We start from the raw sequence: 21,169 nt of genomic DNA, 5'->3' as shown, positions 1-21,169 counted from the left end.
TACAGTATCCGCCATTTCTCAACCATTTCGTGATTGTTCCTGTCTTACCTCACTCTTACCAGACTTGTGTTGGGAATGTTGGGAATGTTCTAATTCTTATGTTCTAACTGTCCGATCCGTCCTGTCTGTATAAGTGTCCTATCCGTCTTGTCTGTATAAGTGTCCTATCCGTCCTGTCTATGTAAGTGTCCTATCCCTCCTGTCTGTGTAAGTGTCCTATCCGTCCTGTCTGTATAAGTGTCCTATCCGTCCTGTCTGTATACTGTAAGTGTCCTATCCGTCCTGTCTGTATACTGTAAGTGTCCTATCCGTCCTGTCTGTGTAAGTGTCATATCCCTCCTGTCTATGTAAGTGTCCTATCCGTCCTGTCTGTGTAAGTGTTCTATCCGTCCTGTCTGTATAAGTGTCCTATCCGTCCTGTCTGTGTAAGTGTCCTATCCAATTGTTACAGTATCCGCCATTTCTCAACCATTTCGTGATTGTTCCTGTCTTACCTCACTCTTACCAGACTTGTGTTGGGAATGTTGGGAATGTTCTAATTCTTATGTTCTAACTGTCCGATCCGTCCTGTCTGTATAAGTGTCCTATCCGTCTTGTCTGTATAAGTGTCCTATCCGTCCTGTCTATGTAAGTGTCCTATCCCTCCTGTCTGTGTAAGTGTCCTATCCGTCCTGTCTGTATAAGTGTCCTATCCGTCCTGTCTGTATACTGTAAGTGTCCTATCCGTCCTGTCTGTATACTGTAAGTGTCCTATCCGTCCTGTCTGTGTAAGTGTCATATCCCTCCTGTCTATGTAAGTGTCCTATCCGTCCTGTCTGTGTAAGTGTTCTATCCGTCCTGTCTGTATAAGTGTCCTATCCGTCCTGTCTGTATAAGTGTCCTATCCGTCCTGTCTGTATAAGTGTCCTATCCGTCCTGTCTGTATAAGTGTCCTATCCGTCCTGTCTGTACACTGTAAGTGTCCTATCCGTCCTGTCTGTGTAAGTGTCATATCCCTCCTGTCTATATAAGTGTCCTATCTGTCTTATCTGCCAATTATGTATCAGCCATGCAGCCATTTCGTGATGGTTCCTGTCTTACCTCACTTTGACAGTGGCGGAGACACTGTCAAAGTGACGCCATGTATTTATAGGCCGCTATGCGTCACTAGCCAATCAGATCACAGTATTTCACCGTATTGTCACGTGTCACGTGAGGCTTGACCAATCGGTGTGTCATATTTAGAAAGTGAAAACAATACTCTCCTGGCGGAGAGTAATTAGGCTACAATGTCCTGATGTGAAAGAATATTTAAAAATAAGAAGATACAAAAGGTTGGATGTGGACAATTAATTATAATAATGTGTTAGAAATATTTTATTTGCATGTGGTGTCATGATTAAAATTAATGTTCACTAGACCATACCCGGTCGACGCATCCGTGGGGGGATATGCGCACATGATCTGGCAACCCGGGAGGCAGTTCGTCCCATAGCTGGGCAGCCCCGTAACCATGAAGACAGTGTTTGACACAAAAACGCTAATAAGAAGCTGAGATTTGATGAAATTGAAAAGCGGGCTTCACAGTTAAGTTCAGATGGTAATGGTCAATGGCTGTGTGCAAAATCAGAGCAATTGGTCCAGCCACTGAGGAGAACCGGGTAGCTTCACCTACTCACCTACGCACCTACTCAAGATGGTTACTAGAATTATAGTAGGATAGTAGGATATGCCACACTGACTATCAAGAAAATAAAAACATGCCACTTCATGTCAGAAAGGTTGCCGACCCCTGCCATATACTCATGTCATCAGAAAACTGTATATGGGCACAAAAGGAACACAGACAGATACAGAAATCTCCAAATATGTGCATAAATAAAACATTGGATAACTGGGTGGGCCCAGACATGTATCATATTTATTTCATACTATACACAGTCAAATTGACTGGAACAAAGGAATACACTTCCAGATCAATGGCCCTCATTTATCAATGCAGCGTATAAACCGGCGTATATTTTTCCATATATTCGGCCGTACACCAACGTCGAAGTCACATTTATCAACGCATCCTACATAGCTGATCCGTGCGTACACTTGGTCCCAGCGTTGATAAATGTCACGGCTGAAACGAGCGTCATTTAAAAGTCCATGAAAAGGTGCCGTCCCGACCGCGGGACTCCCGGCGCAAAAGCGCTTGTATATTTTTGAAAATAGCAGATCTACAAGCTCACAACGCGTCGCGATGCAACACTGGCTTGTGAGCTTGTAGATCTGCTATTTTCAATACAGACAGATCTACAATCTTATCTGAATGACTGTTAAAGCAGTTTGTTTAAATTACTTTATAAAATGATATATTTTCACAGCGATTATTTATTAGTGTAGATATACACATTTAGGAGTGGATTATGTGTTTAGATGCCTGTCAGACAGTCAGACAATGCAGCTCCGTAGGTCTAGAATGGAATAAACGGGTGCAGCCAACGTCAACAACTGGTCTCGACCAGACGTGAGATCTCAGCGTACGGTAGGGTGAAGCCCACGTCAGGATATATTGATAAATGCCGAAAGGTGCAGTGATTACGCCGTACGCTCATTATTTGGGCTGCACCACGTTGATAAATGAGGGCCATTGAGAGGATCCATTGATCCAGATGGTCTGACAGGAGGATTGAGATCAACGTATGGAGTGTTTGGAATTAATGTGACATTTTGGTCGGCGCCGTCCAATAGAAGACGGCTTAATCTCCTTTAGCTAAAGTCTGGGTCTTATATTCCACCGTCTTATTTAGACTTAAAAGGATCCAAGGCTCTTAGACAACAGGTGAAAAGTACACAATTATTGTCACTAATGTCGGGCAGAATCCTTTTATCTCTTTTATTATTATAAATGAAAGCCCTATTTTCTACTTAGTGTTGCACAAAAGTACCGAAAAAAGCAGATCTACAAGCTCACAACGTGTCACGGTGAGACACGCTGCTATTTTTGGTGGCAGCGGTTCCGGTAGGAGACACAAAGAGTCTTCTTTGTGTCTCCAACAGGTCCGCTGGTCATCAAATGATTGTCTTAGGAATGTGACGAAAACAAAAAAAATAATCCATGAATTCAAGTCTCCATGGGGTGACCGATCCATAGAAAAAAAAGTCATTTTGGGGGTGAACTATCCCTTTAACATTGTCAAAAGGCATTGTGTTGAAATGCAACACGTAGACAGACGGGGAGATGAACAGAGGATGCGTTTCATGATGGGGGGGATTAGTGCGTTAACAAAAGGAACGTCATGTCCATTATCCTCCCCCTCAGGTCCACCCCGGCCCGGCCCGGCGGCACAGACTCGGGACCCCCCCCGGGGTCAAAAGCTGCGACGGATAACCATCTTAAGCGCTCTAATTTGACATGAATCCTGAGACTTGGGGCTGAAAAGGACTTAGTGAAGGCTTAGACAGGTTGCTGACTTAAGACAGGTTGCAGCGGGTGTAAAGTAACTAAGTACCATGTTCTCAAGTACTGTACTTAAAGGAGGCATCCGGGCATTTTAAGTTGTATCTTTGATGTGTCTCAAATCACTCACCAGCGTAGGAACGGCCATTGACTGAGTCGAAGAATCCCCCTGTCGCACAGTCTCCAGACCCCCTCCGTTGGCAAAATGGGAGCCGATAGGATAGCCCAAATTCACCTATTTTAACAAATGCAAAGTCTGTTTTTTTGCTTCTAGTACTCATTGTTGAGTCCCATGATAATGTAACAGGTGCTAAAACTCCGACAAGCAAACGGCTAATAACAGAACGAACTAATGCTGGTTGCCGGTTTCTCTCCCGACCTGGCAACCTGGGGCTGCCATGCAGAGAGATAAGCAGCCCCAGCGTTAGCTCGTTCTGTTATTAGCCGTTAGCTTGTCGGAGTTTTAGCGCCTGTTACATTATCATGGGACTCAACAATGAGTACTAGAAGCAAAAAAACAGACTTTGCATTTGTTAAAATAGGCGAATTTGGGCTATCCACAATCCTACTATCATGCCAACGGTGGGGGTCGATAGGGGGATCTGTGGAGTAACGCGATTTTCATTTCTACGTTGGTAAGTGATTTGACACGCATCAAACATAACACTTAAAATGAACGGAATTCTCCTTTAAGGTATTTTTTTTACTTTACTGGAGTATTTCCAGTATTTCAATACTTTTACTCCACTACACCTCAGAGGCAAATATTTGACTCCACTACAATTATTTGATTATTATTATTATCGTTACAAAACATACATTACTCCCTTCAGCCCTATAGACATTTCGGCCATTTGAAAATAGCCGATCTACAAGCTCACAATGCGGTTCACAATGCGTTGCGACGCATTGTGAGCTTGTAGATCTGCTATTTTCAAAAGATTTTTTTATACATTTCGAAAACTTGAATATGAATAGCAAAAGTTTGAAATAATAGTAGTTACAGTTATTGCGACGCTATTATTAACTCATTTTGCTGGGGACTGCGATTCCAGGCCATGGCATGGCTGGACATGAAAGAGTTGAGAGGACAGACGGCTTGAGAGCCTGACCCCCCCCCCCACCTTTACTTCAGTGGGTTTCAGGACATTGTTTAGGTGGGGGAGGGGTGGGTGGGGGGGGGGGCTGCAGAGAGAGAGAGAGAGAGAGAGAGAGAGAGAGAGAGAGAGAGAGAGAGAGAGAGAGAGAGAGAGAGAGAGAGAGAGAGAGAGAGAGAGAGAGAGCCAGAGGGACGGACAGCTGGACACATCTGTCACTGTCCACTGATGACATGACACACACACACACACACACACACACACACACACACACACACACACACGAAGAAGAAGAAAGGCCAGAAACGGAACCAGGGTTTGGATTTGCTGGGGGAGGAATGGAGGGGAAATCCCTGCCTCTGACTCTCTCTGTTTCATGGCCAGTGTGGATATGTTTTATCCCTGATTCTGGGTCAGATTGAATTAAGTGCACACACACACACACACACACACACACACACACACACACACACACACACACACACACACACACACACACACACACACACACACACACACACACACACACACACACACACACACACACACACACACACACACACACACAAAAGTGAGAGTACAACAGAGCGGTGTAAATTGGCTGGTTGACAGTAAAGTAAACATGGTCTCTCTCTGCAGGAGTATGTCAGACCCATCCCCCCCCCCCCCCCCCTTCCCCCCCCCCAGAGGCGGTGCTGTAACCCGGGGAGACGGCGAGCTAATTGACGAGTAGTATCGGCCCTTTTGTTTTATCCTGGCAGGGCAACAACAACAACGGCGGCCGGCAGCCAGCCGGCGGTGCTTGGCGCCCTGTCTGTCCAGACGGGACAGATGGGAGGGACGCCCTGCTGTGGCACACAGCAGACTGAACAGGGACCCACTGCTGCCAGACGCCCCCCAGACACCCCCCCCCTCCAAAGCAGGACCTAGCGGCACTCAGACACGCTTTTCCTTTTAGCATTGCTTGCATAATTGTACTTGCTGTACTTGATTGCAATGATTTAGACCTGAGAACAGTGCTGACAACACAAACAAGTTTTCTAAAAAACTTACAAAAATATATATATTAGGGGTGTGCCGATATATCGTCCCACGATATATCGCGATACGTTTTCGTGACGATATGTATCGTTTTGGGAAAAAATATATAGTTTTGAAAAAAATATTTTTTTTACAATCATTATAATCAGGCATGCAAACAGCCCCGAGGTGAAAAGGGTGACAACATGTTTTTTTTTCGGGTCAGGTGTCACACTATTGCCCTATTTGGATTGAAAACGGCTATTGTAGCTGAAAAGCTACAAGTTTGCATGTCTGAATAATGCAAAAACAGAATTATTTGTTTGCATTTACTTTTTTCCTCCCCCATATATTTTGATAATAAAAAAAGTGTGTATCGTATCGATATCGTATCGAAGTTGTGAGCCAAATATCGTATCGTATCGTTTGGTGAAATTAGTGTATCGGCACACCCCTAATATATATATATGAAATCATGTTGCTGTATAAATTATATAGCACGTAGCAACAGCTAAAATGACACAGATGATGTCCTAGATTGAAAGGTGTGACAACGTATAGGTTTAACACGTCTAAATGGGTTCATAACGTATTCAATCAATCAATCAATCAATCCAATGCCTGATTGCCAGTGTCGTGCAGCAGAAACAGATCAGATTGGCTATTGTCAGTGCGTGACACGCCCACTCTCTGCCAAGTGCAACTCAGGCTTAACGAGCTAATAGATTCATGCAGGTGCTTAACCCATTAAGACCTGGAACAGTGTCATTTTTAGATTTGAGTTAAAAAGCATTATTTTACATTTTGGGCTATTCAAAAAATAGCAGATATACAAGCTCATAGCGCGGCACCGAGTGCCGCGCTACGAGCTTGTAGATCTGCTATTTTTGAAAAATCGTGAAAATGTGTGAAAATCTTTGAATATATATATTTTTCAAGCGAACCGTTTTTAACTAAAATCTTTGCTTCTGGGGGTCCCTGGAACAAAATATTTTGATGGGGGTCCGTGGCCAAATACATATCATTTTGTGGGTCCTTGACATGAAAAAGATCGAGCACCACTGATATAGAAACATACGTTTTTGAGAATACTGTTGAGATTTAGGAGACACGTAGAATCGGCTTCAGGTCTCAATGGGGTTTAGAGAAACACAGAAGTGAGCAGAGCCAACGTTGAAGGATTCTGTGTCAAGAATGGGAGTCTTTGGGGCACGGATGGCACATACCACACATAGGCTCTAATGCGGCCTGACATGCGAGAGTTGCAGGTTCGATTCCCGAGCCTGATGACCTTTGTGGCCAGGTACAGGGTTCCCACACATTTTTACCACTGAATTTCCAAAACTTTTCCAAGACTTTTCCAGAATTTTTAACCCAATTTCCAGGCCTGTAGAACAATAACTTAGCGCAATAATGAGTCTCTTACTCATATGTGCAATGCCCAAAGACAGGCAGTGTACTGCAATCACGCAGCCCGTTCGGATATTTTTTATATCATTACACAACATATTTTGTGTAATGTTGTAGATGTTTTGGAAGAAAATTGTATTAACAAAATCAATAGCCAAAAACAATACATAGCCAAATATTTTTCCAGGACCCTAGACAAATTCCAAATCTTTTCCAGGACTGGGAAAAGATTTTTCTAATTTCAAAATATTTCCAGGAATTTCATGACCGTGGGGACCCTGTGTGTCAGGGACAGAGAACAGAAATTGGGGAGTAAGGGGGGGGGGGGGGGAGTGGGGGGGTGGTAATAGAAACAGGGTCTCTGTAGACTCACATGTGTGGACTGAGCTCGTAGAAGTTCCTGTTCCGATACTCCTCCACTTTGTCCGGCGTGAAGATGGGCAGATGTCTGTACGGGTTGATGGAGATCACCACGCTGCCGATGTACGTCTGGACAGAGAGATGAGAGACAAGATGAGACGGGGTAGGAAGAGCTAGTAGACACTGAAGAGCTAGTAGACACTGAAGAGCTAGTAGACACTGAAGAGCTAGTAGACACTGAAGAGTGGCTCTTCAGTGTCTACTTAGTTACATTAGTTAATTAGATTATTAACTAATATTAGTTAATTAGCATATTTGACACATGGGTGGAAATAACAGGGAAAACCCTATAACAATTTGATAAAAGGGGTACCAAACTTTTCTTAGTTGATTCTTATGTGTTTTTTCCCGTAGAATCCATTTCTGCCGTGTTTGTACATTTTTGTATTGTGCATAATTAATTAGATAATCAGTATAGTTGCCGCAAATATACTAATTATCTAATTATTTATGCACAATACAAAAATGCACTCAGCAGAAATGGATTCTACGGGAAAAAAACACATAAGAATCAACTAAGAAAAGTTTGGTACCCCCTTTTATCAAATTGTTATAGGTTTTGCCCAGTCTATGTATGATCTAAACGCATGCTTCACATATACAACAGCAATTAGCTTCAGCCACTCCTCCTCCTCCTGTCCTCCTGTCCTCCTGTCCATTTGGATGCTGATGGTAACCCGAGGTGAGAGACATTCTGCCCCCCCGGCCCCCCCCCCCCCACAGAGGATTCCTGATACACTGTGTTCAGACACGCCGGCCTGGAGGCCTGAAGCCTGGCTGGAGAGAGACTCGAAAAAACACAAAGGAAAAATGTGTGGAATGAATGAATCCTGGGAGCCGTCGGCATGCGGTCGGCATCACAGGAGAGACGAGGAGGAGTCAGGGAGGAGGAGGAAGAGGTGTTAAATGAGAGGGTCTGGTTAACGGTGGAGTGAGAGTGTGTGTGTGTGTGTGTGTGTGTGTGTGTGTGTGTGTGTGTGTGTGTGTGTGTGTGTGTGTGTGTGTGTGTGTGTGTGTGTGTGTGTGTGTGTGTGTGTGTGTGTGCGTGTGTGCGCGTGTGCGTGTGTGTCATCATGACGCCTCCTTGTCTTTAGTGGGAGTGTGTTAAAAAGACCTTTATTAAGCCATTCAATCCGGGGGAACACACCTGTGTCATTATTTATTTATTTGGCTATTCAGAAGAAATAGCCGATCTACAAGCTCCGCTATGAGCTTGTAGATCTGCTATTTTAGAAAAATCGTGAAAATGTGTGCAAATCTTTGAATATGTATTCTACAAATATCTTCTAAATCACTTCTAAAACAGTTTTTTGGGAGAAAAAAAAAACATGCGTTGCAATAATATCATTGGTTCTCAAACTTTTTCATATCCAGGACCCCCAAAATGAGCTTTGTACTGTACACTATTTGTACAGTATTTGTACAGTATTTGTACAGTATTTTTCTCCCCCTTCGTTGCCTGTTAGAACTGAGATTGCTCGAATTCAGACAATCAAACAGAAACACAGACGTACCATTGAATAAAGCGAAGTATTAAGTTTAAAATACATTTCCAGAACCTTTCCTGGTGCCTGCGTAATTTTGCACGAGTTTTGGGAGTAGACACTCGAGTCTGACTCAAAACTGTGTTTAGAGTAGTTGTCAAAGAACAGCATTTATCTGGAATGATTATTGTGAAGAAAAAACTGATAATGGTTATCACACATTTTGTTATTTTCCCCATACGTACAAGACAGGTGAAAAAATGACAAAATTAAAAAAAAAGAGTTATCATAATGAAACTTCCTGAGTTGATTACTTACATGAAGACAATGATTTATCGTATTACAAGTTTTCTGAAATTGTATATTTAAATATGCAAATTAGGCATTAGGAAAATATGGCTACATTTGCATAACTTTCCAGAATCAACATTGGAACATTGGACAAAGCCAGAGTCAACATACTTATTTCATTTTGTTAAGACTAGAAGCTCGCCCCCGCTACGCGGGGGCTCGCGTCTAGCCCGCGGCCACGCCCACGTAGCGCCCGCGGCCACTTGGCAGCGCATATAAGTGGCGTAGCGTCCTGAGGGCCAGTGGGGCCGTGGCTCGGTCAGTGAAGACCCTGTAGTGCGGATGATATGTGGCATAGAGGGGCAGATTGTAAATCCCCAGAGGAAACATCCGTGGGCTACCATTGGTTCAGCGATGTGTGCGGTCGCCCTGCGGCCCCTCCTCCTCCACCAATGTGCAGTATTGAGAGCCCTGACGTCACAACAATTGGAGCGATGGGCACTGCACTCTGGTTGGTTAGGGTACACCTAGGGCCCAGGTAGAACCCAGTTAAAGCCTGCATGGGCAAACCCAGTTAGGACCCGCCTTGGTCCCACATAAACATGGCTAGTTGGGGCCCACCTAAGGGCCAGGTAGAAGCTACTTATAGCCTGCATGGGCCTCGCAGTTGGGACTGAAGTGGATGCCGCTGACATTGCTGACATGGGGTCCATATGGTTTAGCCCACCTTGATACCATATGGGAACTACGCTGGCATGCAGGCTGGAATGCAAACGCTGCATCATACCTGTAGTGTGTAGTTTGATGTTGTGTGTGTAGCAGATATACCTGCAGTGTGTAGATCAATGTCCATATGAAAGTCAATGCCCAGCAGTGTTTTTTTTTTCTCCAGCAGAGTTTCTAGTGTCTCTGTCTCTCTCTGGAAGAGGTTGCACATGAACTCTGCAGCCGCACTGAGACGCTCCAACACAAACACTCTGACATTAAGCTGCTTCACACAACAAACATCAGCACCACGCTGCTGTTTGTCCAAAAGACACAATATCTCCTCTCCCACCGACGTCATGTGTTCATTTATCGACAGCCGTACAGACTCCTTTTGACACATTTTACCTCGTTTATCCAGCTCTCACTGACTCTCCACATCGGGCTGTTATAGCGCCACCATGAGGCTGATTAGAGAAATCTCAAGTGGAATTTCTTCCTAGGCATAGTGGGAATGTGGGTGCAAAGTTGCACGGAAAGTGCATGCTGTGTTCATAATGTGAGGCATTTTGGTCCAAACGGAGCAGTCCTGCAGACTTTGGAAGCCATTTTAGCCAATCAGGATGGAATATGAAAAATCTGAAAGGGTTTTTTTTTTAATGACTGTGGAGATACTGTGTACCGATTTGCGTGATGTTTGGGCAAAAGTACTGTGAGAAAAGGTGTTTAGCAAAAAGCGGCCTCCTGGTGGCACTGTAACAGGGCCATGTGAAAGAAATAGGGCAGAGGTTCTGAATTGGCATCCAGGGAGTGTGTGTGCATAGTTTCGCTGCGATCAAGTCAACGATGTGAGAGATTAGCTATCACAGACGGACGGACAGGTCTTGCGCCATGCCTTTCGGCCTGGCGGAGACAATTAAAAAACGAAAGTAAAGGAAATGACCATTTCTGCAACAAAAGTAGTCAACAAACTATACTATAAAAACATTGGCCACATTGTCAAATAATCTAAGAAAGAGGCAATCATGTAGAAAATAGCCGATCTACAAGCTTACAAAGCCTCTCAACGTGAGGCGTTTGGAGCTTGTAGATCTGCTATTTTCACAATATTTACTTGTGGAATAGAGTCAAACAGAATGGGGGGGTGGCCAGATCAATTACGTTTATTTGGGGGGGGGGCGGCCTGAAAGGGTTGATAAGCACTGCTCTAATTGGAGCGAAATTATCTGAAATTACTACATGACCATAATGCAGCCTAACATGCGTTGCACGGGGCGGTCCTGCCATTACGTTAGTTACTGTAGTTGCTGTGGAGCTACCAGTGATGCTATGCTCATTTGATAAGTGGTTGCACTCTCTATTTTAATGACGTGACGCGCACGTCGCTTAACACCTACAGTACAGGTCACACAATGGACAATTGATATGCATATAGGCTAATTCCTATGTTAATGTACCGCGTGAGTCGGGAGCCTTTGTAAACTTTGATGAAGTGTGAATTTAAAGTAGTTTTAAATCTATGCGTGTGCCTGCACGTCCCCCTGGCCAAATAAGTGGTTGCAACCGCGTCCACTGAGCATTGCACCCCTGGGAGCTACATAGTTCTCCAGAAGACACACACAAACATACACCATCTACAATGGACTAACTGAGCAGCAATATAGACATTCACCACACGAACGTGCATTGTTGACAAAGTGATTGCACAGCCGCTGCAGGCATGACAACCACGTTAGCGTTAGCTACATGCCACTATCACAGCTCCCTGTCCGTGGTTGCTGCGACTGAATGTGATGGCTACAGCAAGCTCTCTGCGATGCCATTGTCTGGAGACTGCTCCTGGCATGACACGACCAATGAGAGTGAGCGCTGTCGTTGTTGCTAAGATACGGTGGCGTCACCAACCCATAGCTTGTAGATCTCTCACACATGATTGGCGTAGGCTGCGTTGCCAGGTCTGACTGTTTGTATAAGCGATTTTGGGCTTATTTGGGTGCACTTTTGGGCTCGTTTCCATAGACCACGGCAGCGCTTATTTCTTTCCCGTGACCGATGTGGCAAAAAAAGGTGCAAAACGAACCATCCGGAAGTAAAGTGCGAGATGAAATATATAGCACTTTTTGATTATTAGAGAAGGAGACAGATGTGAAGGTGGAAAATGGAATGTAGGAGATTATATATTTTTTCATGAGCGATTTTTGTAGCAAGTTGTGAGTGAATTGGGCCACTCCTGTGGGCGGGGGGCTGATTAGAACCATTGGGGTTTGGGAAGGAGACGCTCTCTGTTTGAGTGGAAAGATGTTGGAGTCATAGGTTTTTAAACGAGGGAATATTCAATATCTGGCTCAATTTTGGGGCTCAGGCTCATGGACTAAATGCCTAATTTGCCTATTTAAATATACAGTTTCAGAAAACTTGTAATACGATAAATCATTGTCTTCATGTAAGTAATCAACTCAGGAAGTTTCATTATGATAACTCTTTTTTAAATGTTGTCATTTTTTCACCTGTCATGTACGTATGGGGAAAATAACAAAATGTGTGATAACCATGAAAAAGCTACTCCTTTGGAAAGGTTATCATTTATTTACTCGTACTGACCCTATGAACAATTTAATATGGGTTTGGTTTTGCCCACTCTTTCGGTAATGAAATCTTGTCTGCCTCATGGACTAATTAGGGCGGGCAGTGGCTCAGGGTCAGGACGGGAGGTAGAGCGGCCGTCTTGGAATCCGAAGGTTCCAGGTTTGATTCCCCGGCTCCTCCTGGCTATGTGTGTGTGTGTGTGTGTGTGTGGAAGTGTCCTTGAGCAAAAGACTGAACCCTCTCACTGCTCCCGGTTCAGCAGGTATAAGGTGCCTCGCATGGTTTCCTCCGCCGTCGGTGTGTGAACGGGGGTGAGAACGCGAAACGCACTGTAAAGCGCTTTGGAGAAAAAGCGCTATAAAAACACAGTCCATTTACCATTATGCAACGTTCACGCAGGTCGTGACTTCTGAACGGCGGAGGACAACAGCAGTCGGTTAACCCATTAAGACCTGGAACGCATCTGTGTCACTTAAGATTTCTTTGGCTATTCAAAAATAGCAGATCTACAAGCTCATAGCGCGGCACCGAGTGCCGCGCTATGAGCTTGTATATCTGCTATTTTTGAATAATCTTGATTTTTTTTTTTTTTTTTTCAAAAAACGCTTAGGATTTAGAAAACGTCCCAGGTCTTAATGGGTTAAAGTACTCCTGAAAGCACATGTTGCCACCACCGTCTTCTTCTTCATCATCATCATCATCCTCCCCCTCACTCAACAGACAAGAGAGCCCCGGCTGCACTGTCAGCCATCAATCGAAACCGTACGCTCTCTCCATCTCTCTCCCTCTCTCTCCCTCTCTCTCTCTCTCTCTCTCCCCATCTCTCTCTCTCTCCCTCTCTCTCCCTCTCTCTCCCTCTCTCTCTCCATGATAATGTCCGTTGCATAACCCTCTCTGACAAAGCGGCGAGCCTGGCCTCTATCCCATGGCAACGCGGCCGCCGCCTCCCACGGGCCTATTGTTGAGAAGTACACAGGGCGGCAGAACGGGACCTTTCTGAGGTGTGTGTGCCCACTGTGTCGTAATGTAAAACACACACGTGGAGGGTTGAGTGGGAGAGCCTCAGCTCCTGACTGCGGTTAGATAAGAATACGTGCAAAACTAGGCATTAAAAAATATATATATATCTTTTAAACATATTTTGTTATCACCTGCTGATTAACCCATTCAATCCTGGAACACATACTGTACTGTGTTATTTTGCCTTTTTTTTTTTTTTGCTATAACCATTATTTCATACTTTGAGCTATTCAAAAATAGCAGATCTACAAGCTCGTAGCACGGCAGCGAGTGCCACGCTACGAGCTTGTAGATCTGCACCAAAAAGACAACAACCCAGAAGCAAAGATGTGAGTAAGTGCCGCACTATGAGCTTTGTATATCTGCTATTTTTGTAACTTGTAGATCTGCCATTTTTTTAAGTGACAGTCGCGTTCCTGGTCTTAGCGGATTAAGGAGAACAACTCTCCGCGGCACCCCCCACATCTGACGCACAAAGACCCTTCACCCCCCCACCATGACTCCTGTACACGTGGTTGGCCAGGGTCTGGAGGGAACAGTAAAGATGTAGTTATCTGTGGCGTGGCAATAAGGCCATACTTCTCAGAGCATCGGTTCTCAAAGTGGGGTCCGGGGACCCCCAGGGGTACTTGAGGGGGTTCCAGGGGGTCCCCAGCTAAATGATGGATAGGAACCAAATGGACCCTTATGGGTCTGTAACTCTGAGAGTGTACAAATGGAACCAAATGGACCCGTTGGGTCCATTTGGTTCCATTTGTACACTCTCAGAGTTAAATTAACATTGATTTTACAATATAAATTGGGGTCCCAGGGATAGATATGCCATTAAATGAGGATCCGTAGCGTAAATGCATGTCAAACTGGGGGTCCTTGAAACTAAAATGGTTGAGAATCACTGCTAGAGAGCCGTAAAAGTCTTCTCTTATGGGGGTCCCTGGCTTATCTTTTCGAATGGGGGTCCGCAGGCTAATAAGTGTCAATTTGGGGGTCCTTGGCATGAAAAAGTTTGAGAACCACTGTCTTAGAGCAGACATGATTGTTGTCATGAAATGAGGCAGGCGGGGGGGGGGGGGGTGGGGGGGGGTGGGGGGGGGGGTTATACTGAGCCGTGACATAACGTCTCAACTGTACAATGGGGCTGAAGTATGATGGATGGGAACCATGCCTTGAGCCATGTCAAAGAGAACATGGAGGTACCTTGTTAAAGGTAGAGTACAGTAAGTGATATGTTCTGGTTAATACAAAAGTGTTCACTCAAAAGAAATGTCTTCTTTTCTATCAATTACACACCCCATGAAGCGTTGAATTCATGGAGATCTTTTAGTTTTTGTCGCATTCCTGAGACAATAATTTGATCACCCGCGGAAAGATGCTAATGTATCCGGTAGGAGACTGAAAGCTAACTCTTTGAGTCTCCTACCAGACAGACCGCCGGTCATCAAACTATTGTCTTATGAATGCGACACAAACAAAAAAAAAAGCTCCATGAATCCAATGCCTCATGGGGTGTGTAATTGATAGAAAATAAGTCGTTTTTTAGGTGAACTACTCCTTTAAAGCGCTATGTTCTAATTGTAGTAATCATCGCTATAGAGTGTTTGTTCAGTAACAGGAGTATCTCTGTCTCTCCAGCTCTTTAATAAACAGAAAATACAACGTCAGCCAATCGGGAGAGAGTACCCATTTATCAGCTTCAATTTTGTTCCAATTGTGTCTACTCATTTACTCGTGTCATCACTTCCAATTCCACTTGTTTAATCTGTACCCTGTCTGAGTTCTCTGTCCTGATTGGATCAAATTGGAGAGAAAAAAAAGACCTGGAGAGAGATGGAGACTCCCGTTACTGAACAAACACTCTATAGCAACGAGTACTATCAGAATATAGAGCTATTTAACACTGTTACTGAACACACACTCTATAGCAACGAGTACTATCAGAATATAGAGCTATTTAACACTGTTACTGAACAAACACTCTATATAGCAACGAGTACTATCAGTATATAGAGCTATTTAACACTGTTACTGAACAAACACTCTATAGCAACGAGTACTATGAGAATATAAAGCCATTTAACACTGATTTTAACCAAAGAAAAATCGCTTACCCTACCTTTAACCATCACACTGTAAAACTACCGTTGACATTGTTTGTAAACGGATCCGAGGAATGAAGTCGAAAACTGATGAGTAAATTACAGGGGGGGGGGGGGGAGGGGGGCAGATCTGCCCTGCAGGAGTTTGTAATTACAAAGCTCGCATGGAAAAGAAGAACAGGGACTTCCTCGTCGCAAAAAAACTCTCAATCCAGACACGATGAGGGTTATGGTGGATGGTTGATCTACTGTAGCTTCCAAATCTGCCAAGTGCTTGAGGCGAGACAGTGAAGCAGTGAACTCACAGAGAGACACATCACAGACAGTGAAGCAGTGAACTCACAGAGAGACACATCACAGACAGTGAAGCAGTGAACTCACAGGGAGACACATCACAGACAGTGAAGCAGTGAACTCACAGGGAGACACATCACAGACAGTGAAGCAGTGAACTCACAGAGACACATCACAGACAGTGAAGCAGTGAAGTCACAGGGAGACATCACAGACAGTGAAGCAGTGAAGTCACAGGGAGACATCACAGACAGTGAAGCAGTGAACTCACAGAGACACATCACAGACAGTGAAGCAGTGAAGTCACAGGGAGACATCACAGACAGTGAAGCAGTGAACTCACAGAGACACATCACAGACAGTGAAGCAGTGACCTCACAGGGAGACATCACAGACAGTGAAGCAGTGAAGTCACAGGGAGACATCACAGCCTGACAGGAACACACATCTGATCCCCCACCGTTTATGCTTTGCTCATCAAACTAGGGGTGAAGTCGAGACGCTAAGAAGTGGAGCGACAGATCGTAGGGACGGAGACCCACATCGTGTTTGAATTCCCATGGCGTTTTTATCTGATACACCAGGGGTCTTCAACGTTTTCAGGCCAAGGACCCCCTAGCCGAGAGAGAGAGATGAAGCAGGGACTCCCCTCTATAGGCCTATTGTATAAAATTGTGTTTCAGATAAACCTTTTGCTGCTCGTTTTTTCCCCTCTACGCCTATGACTCTTTGCCAAAAAAATAGCCGATCTACAAGCTCACAACGCCTCGCAGCGCGAGGCGTTGTGAGCTTGTAGATCTGCTATTTTTTGGCTAAAGTTCTCCTCAGCAAAGGGATGCTAGGGTTCAAGTGGTTAATGTAAAAAAAATCATATCACACAAAGATTCGGCGGACCCCCTGTATTAACTCTGAGGACCCCCTAGGGGTCCCGGACCCCCTGTTGAAGACCCCTGTGATACACGATCCACTGTGTGCCCGTCTGGAAAACAAAGCCATGTGTCTTGTTCTGGCTGTTATATGATACACTAGGGGGAGATTTATAAAAAAGAAAGGAATCATATGTCACTGAGGAATGACGCGGCAGATTTAGTGGATAAATATAGGCTTCCGTATGTTTTGCCTGGTCACCGTTTTGAGGTGCAGCTTGTGCCATCCAAATGCTGCCATTATGCACGTGCAGTGGTGTAAAGTAACAAGGTACATTTACTCAAGTACTGTACTTTTGTACTTTAAGTATATTTTGATGTCAATACTTTTGCACTTTCACTCAAGTACATTTTGAATTCCAGACTTTCACTTGTAACAGAGTAGTTGCTCTACATTGCAGTATTGATACTTTTACTTAAAAGGTAGGGTAAGTGATATTTTTTGGTTAAAACAAAAAGTATTATGTTAAAAGGTTAAATTATATTCTGATAGTAATCATTGCTATAGAGTGTTTGTTCAGTAACAGGAGTCTCCCCGTCTCTCCAGCTCTTTAATAAACAGAAAATACATTTTCCGGTAGGTGTCAAAATCTCAGCCAATCAGGAGAAAGTACCCATTTTTAAGCTTAATTTTTTGTGTTCCAGTTCCAATTGTTCTCTATCCTGATTGGATAAAATTGGAAATTAAACTGAAACGAAAATGCATTTTCTGTTTTTTATAAAGAGCTGGAGATACATAGCCTGGTAAACCCTCCCTCCGGAAATCTCATTTCCATTCGATTTCAGGAAGGAGTCTGGTCTGAAACGCCTTTCTCCAATAATCGCTCTGCTCGCCGAGCCGACGAGCCTATCAGCGTCGTCGCTCATTGTTCTGTGATTGACAGCGACAGTTGGCCAATCAGGTGGCGAGTTCGAGTGAGCCCGAATGAAGCCGAGTGCAGCCTGAGAGCCGCCGACAAAACACGAACGGCAGCCATTGTTGTTTGTGCGAGTGCCTTCACTTCTTACTTTCGGTTTTAAAACGCTCTCAAACTTCTTTTTTGAGGCACGGAATTTACTATTAACATATCGTTTGGATAGAATTTAGTTGTTTAACTTCATATATGTGGTCAATTAATCATGACAGAGCCTATTTAAAAATATAAATTTAGAGAACCGGCAGGGGCGGGGAGTGACACGCATGTATCCCAATAAGGCAACCTATTTTCGGCATGGCCGTCCCAAAAGTCCCGTTGCGTCACATAGTCTGGAGCTCGTCAAAATGAACTGCTGATTGGCTGAAGGGGAACAACGATCATTGGCTGAAGGGGTTGTCAGTCAACGGTATTACTCCCGCCCAACTCCAGCCCACAGCGATTATTGCAGAAAGGCGTTTCAGACCAGACTCCTTCCTGAAATCGAATGGAAATGAGATTTCCGGAGGGAGGGTTTACCAGGCTAGGAGATACATGGAGACTCCTTTTACTGAACAAACACTCTATAGCAATGAGTACTATCACAATATAGAGCTATTTAACACTTATTTTAACCAAAGAAAATCACTTACCCTACCTTTAAGTAAAACATGCAAGTACTTTTTCCACCACTGTACACTTATGACCGAATTATAAAATGTTTTGATTGACCTTTTCCCACAAAGAGGCCAGTCTGCACTTCCACTTCACACGCAGTAAGACCATAGTGCGCACTGAAGTGTGCATGATGCTGATGCTGAATGATTTTAAAAAGCAACATCAAACATTAAAGGATGCCCAACAAGTTAAATGTAAGAGTCTGTAACAGACCTACTGTAGGCTTTAAAACTGCCTTCTCTCTCTGTGTGTGTGTGTGTGTGTGTGTGTGTGTGTGTGTGTGTGTGTGTGTGTGTGTGTGTGTGTGTGTGTGTGTGTGTGTGTGTGTGTGTGTGTGTGTGTGTGTCATTTCCTGGATCTAGTTCCACAGCAGACCGGGCCAAGGGGAGAGTCTGAGATGGAAGCATACATACAGTCTACCTTTTCTTCTTGTTTCGGAGAGAAAATTTGAGGCCATTTGAAAACGTCAAAACCCTACGCGCACACGCACACACACACACACACACACACACACACACACACCAATTCCAATTCCTCAGCAGGAAGTGGCTACGGCTCAAGCGCATATAGCGCCCGGCCAATCACGGCTCGGTGCGGTGATGTCATTCAGCTGCAGCTCCACTGGGCCAACGACAAACCAGAGCTGTGAGCTGTAATCATCATCTGGGCTGAAGATGTCTGTTCAGTCACAGCCTTCCAGAAGAGCTCCAAGCCCAACGAGAGACATCCAGGGATCTCTCTCTCTCTCTCTCTCTCCGCCGCTCAAACCAGCCCCCCCCCCCCCGGCCCCCAGAGGGGGAGAGGGAAACAGTCAGCCAGCCCAGCAGCGGTGGAAAGTAACTAAGTACATTTACTTACAGATGTGCCACTTCAAAACTTCACACGTTACTGTTCTTTCCCTGATAGTGCCCTGAAAATGCATTTTTTTCCTCCCTTTTCTGCCCTTAAAATGCACTGTTTTGCCCCTGAAAAGAAGTTGTCACTACACACCCCCGTTTTTCCCTTCAACAGACATCCATATACATGAGAACAAAAGAATGTGTGTTGAACAAGGTGTCAGACTCATTATGAGGCGAAAGGTGATTTGACCAGTTGCTCAAATTAATTAGCATCATAAAAGCAGTGATCATCAAAATAATTCAGTATTTTAAATGCCCTTCTTTGTCCCTCTTATTGCCCTGGGAATCCCCTGAAAATTTACTGTCTTGGCGATGGCAGGACATGTGAAGTTTTGAAGTGGCACATCTGTAAGTACTGTACTTAAGTAACAACACGTTAGCGTCTCAATCACGTCTCAATAAAATGAGAAACCACATCTGAGCCACTGTCCTGCAATTTTTATTTTGGAGTTCCGCTTTTTTCCACTAAGGTGGTTTTCTTTTGAGTTACATTTTTGAGGTATTTGTACTTTACTTTACAATTTCCAATACTTTTACTTCTACTCCACTACATCTCGGAGGCAAATATTGTACTTTTACTCCACTACAATTATTTGAAAACTTTAGTTACTAGTTACTTTTCAGATATAAATTATGATATAATGAAACATACATAACCACTCCAGCCCTATTTTATACCTAGGCTATTTGAAAATAGCCGATCTACAAGCTCACAACGCGTCGACGCGTTGTGAGCCATTTTCAAACATTTTAGTACTTTTACTTTTTGTACTTTAAGTACATTTTGATGCCAATACTTTTGTGCTTTTACTCAAGTACATTTTGAATTCTGAACTTTTACTCGCAACAGAGTATTTCTATATTGCAGTAGTGGTACTTTTACTCAAGTAAAACATTTGAGTACTTTTTTTACACCACTGTGGCCGCAGTGAATGTCATCATCCCTGAAGCTCTGGATGTTTCTGCCTCATTAGAGAACATCATCTGCATTCCTCAGTGATATGATGTGATTTATTGACTGGTTGGGTGACTGCGGTCGTGGCAAAGGGGGGGTGACGGGGGGGGTCGCTGCATTTGGGCCACTGTATTCTATCATGACCGGGGTCTAAAATGAGGAACAATGGAGAACCTCCCTCAGGGACGTCTCTCTTCACATGTCTCTGAGGAACATGCAGGAATAAACAGAAGACAGAAGGGTGGAGGAAGAAGATGATGATGATGATGATGACAGGCTCTCAGTCAGGAGAACACAGAAGTTTTAGCATTTTTAACTCAGTGGGCAGGGGGGGGGGGGCTCGGTGGTTATAGCACTGCTGCCTCACACCCATCCAACTGTGTAGACTAGAGCATACATGGGCAACTGGCGGCCCAGGGGCCACATGCGGCCCCCACCTTCACTTAACGCGGCCCGCAGGTTTAATATCAGAATACTGATATATTATTGATTTCATGTAAATTACGCAATATTAAATTAATTAATACTTAATTAAGATTTTGTGCTTTTTAAAAGTTATAATAGGCCTATAGATAGATAAATTCCCGCATTATTTCACCCGCGGTTTATCAAATACTAATTACATTTGATTGACCCAAATACACCCAAACTATGGGTTCACCTCTATTAGGGACCAGTGTCCTCACATGCTAAGGGACCAGTGTCCTCACATGTTAGGGACCAGTGTCCTCACATGCTAGGGACCAGTGTCCTCACATGTTAGGGACCAGTGTCCTCACATGCTAGGGACCAGTGTCCTCACATGTTAGGGACCAGTGTCCTCACACGTTAGGGACCAGTGTCCTCACACGTTAGGGACCAGTGTCCTCACACGTTAGGGACCAGTGTCCTCACACGTTAGGGACCAGTGTCCTCACACGCTAGGGACCAGTGTCCTCACATGTTAGGGACCAGTGTCCTCACATGTT

The 21,169-nt window shown here is 44.3% G+C and overlaps 1 protein-coding gene across 6 annotated transcripts in view; it reads right to left on the bottom strand.

Moving 5' to 3' along the window:
- The window catches only part of myo1b (myosin IB), a 324,638-nt gene that overhangs the window by 281,868 nt on the left and 21,601 nt on the right, over nt 1-21,169 (bottom strand). For all 6 annotated transcript variants that reach the window (XM_084085494.1, XM_084085496.1, XM_084085495.1 and 3 more), the window contains exon 3: nt 7,328-7,443. In XM_084085494.1, the coding sequence (XP_083941620.1) occupies nt 7,328-7,443 (116 nt within the window). The remainder of the gene's footprint in view (nt 1-7,327; nt 7,444-21,169) is intronic.

The sequence above is a fragment of the Gymnoscopelus microlampas genome, assembly GCF_963454915.1.
Source record: "Gymnoscopelus microlampas genome assembly, chromosome: 17".
Lineage (NCBI taxonomy): Eukaryota > Metazoa > Chordata > Actinopteri > Myctophiformes > Myctophidae > Gymnoscopelus > Gymnoscopelus microlampas.
This window is presented reverse-complemented; position numbering and strand designations above follow the sequence as displayed.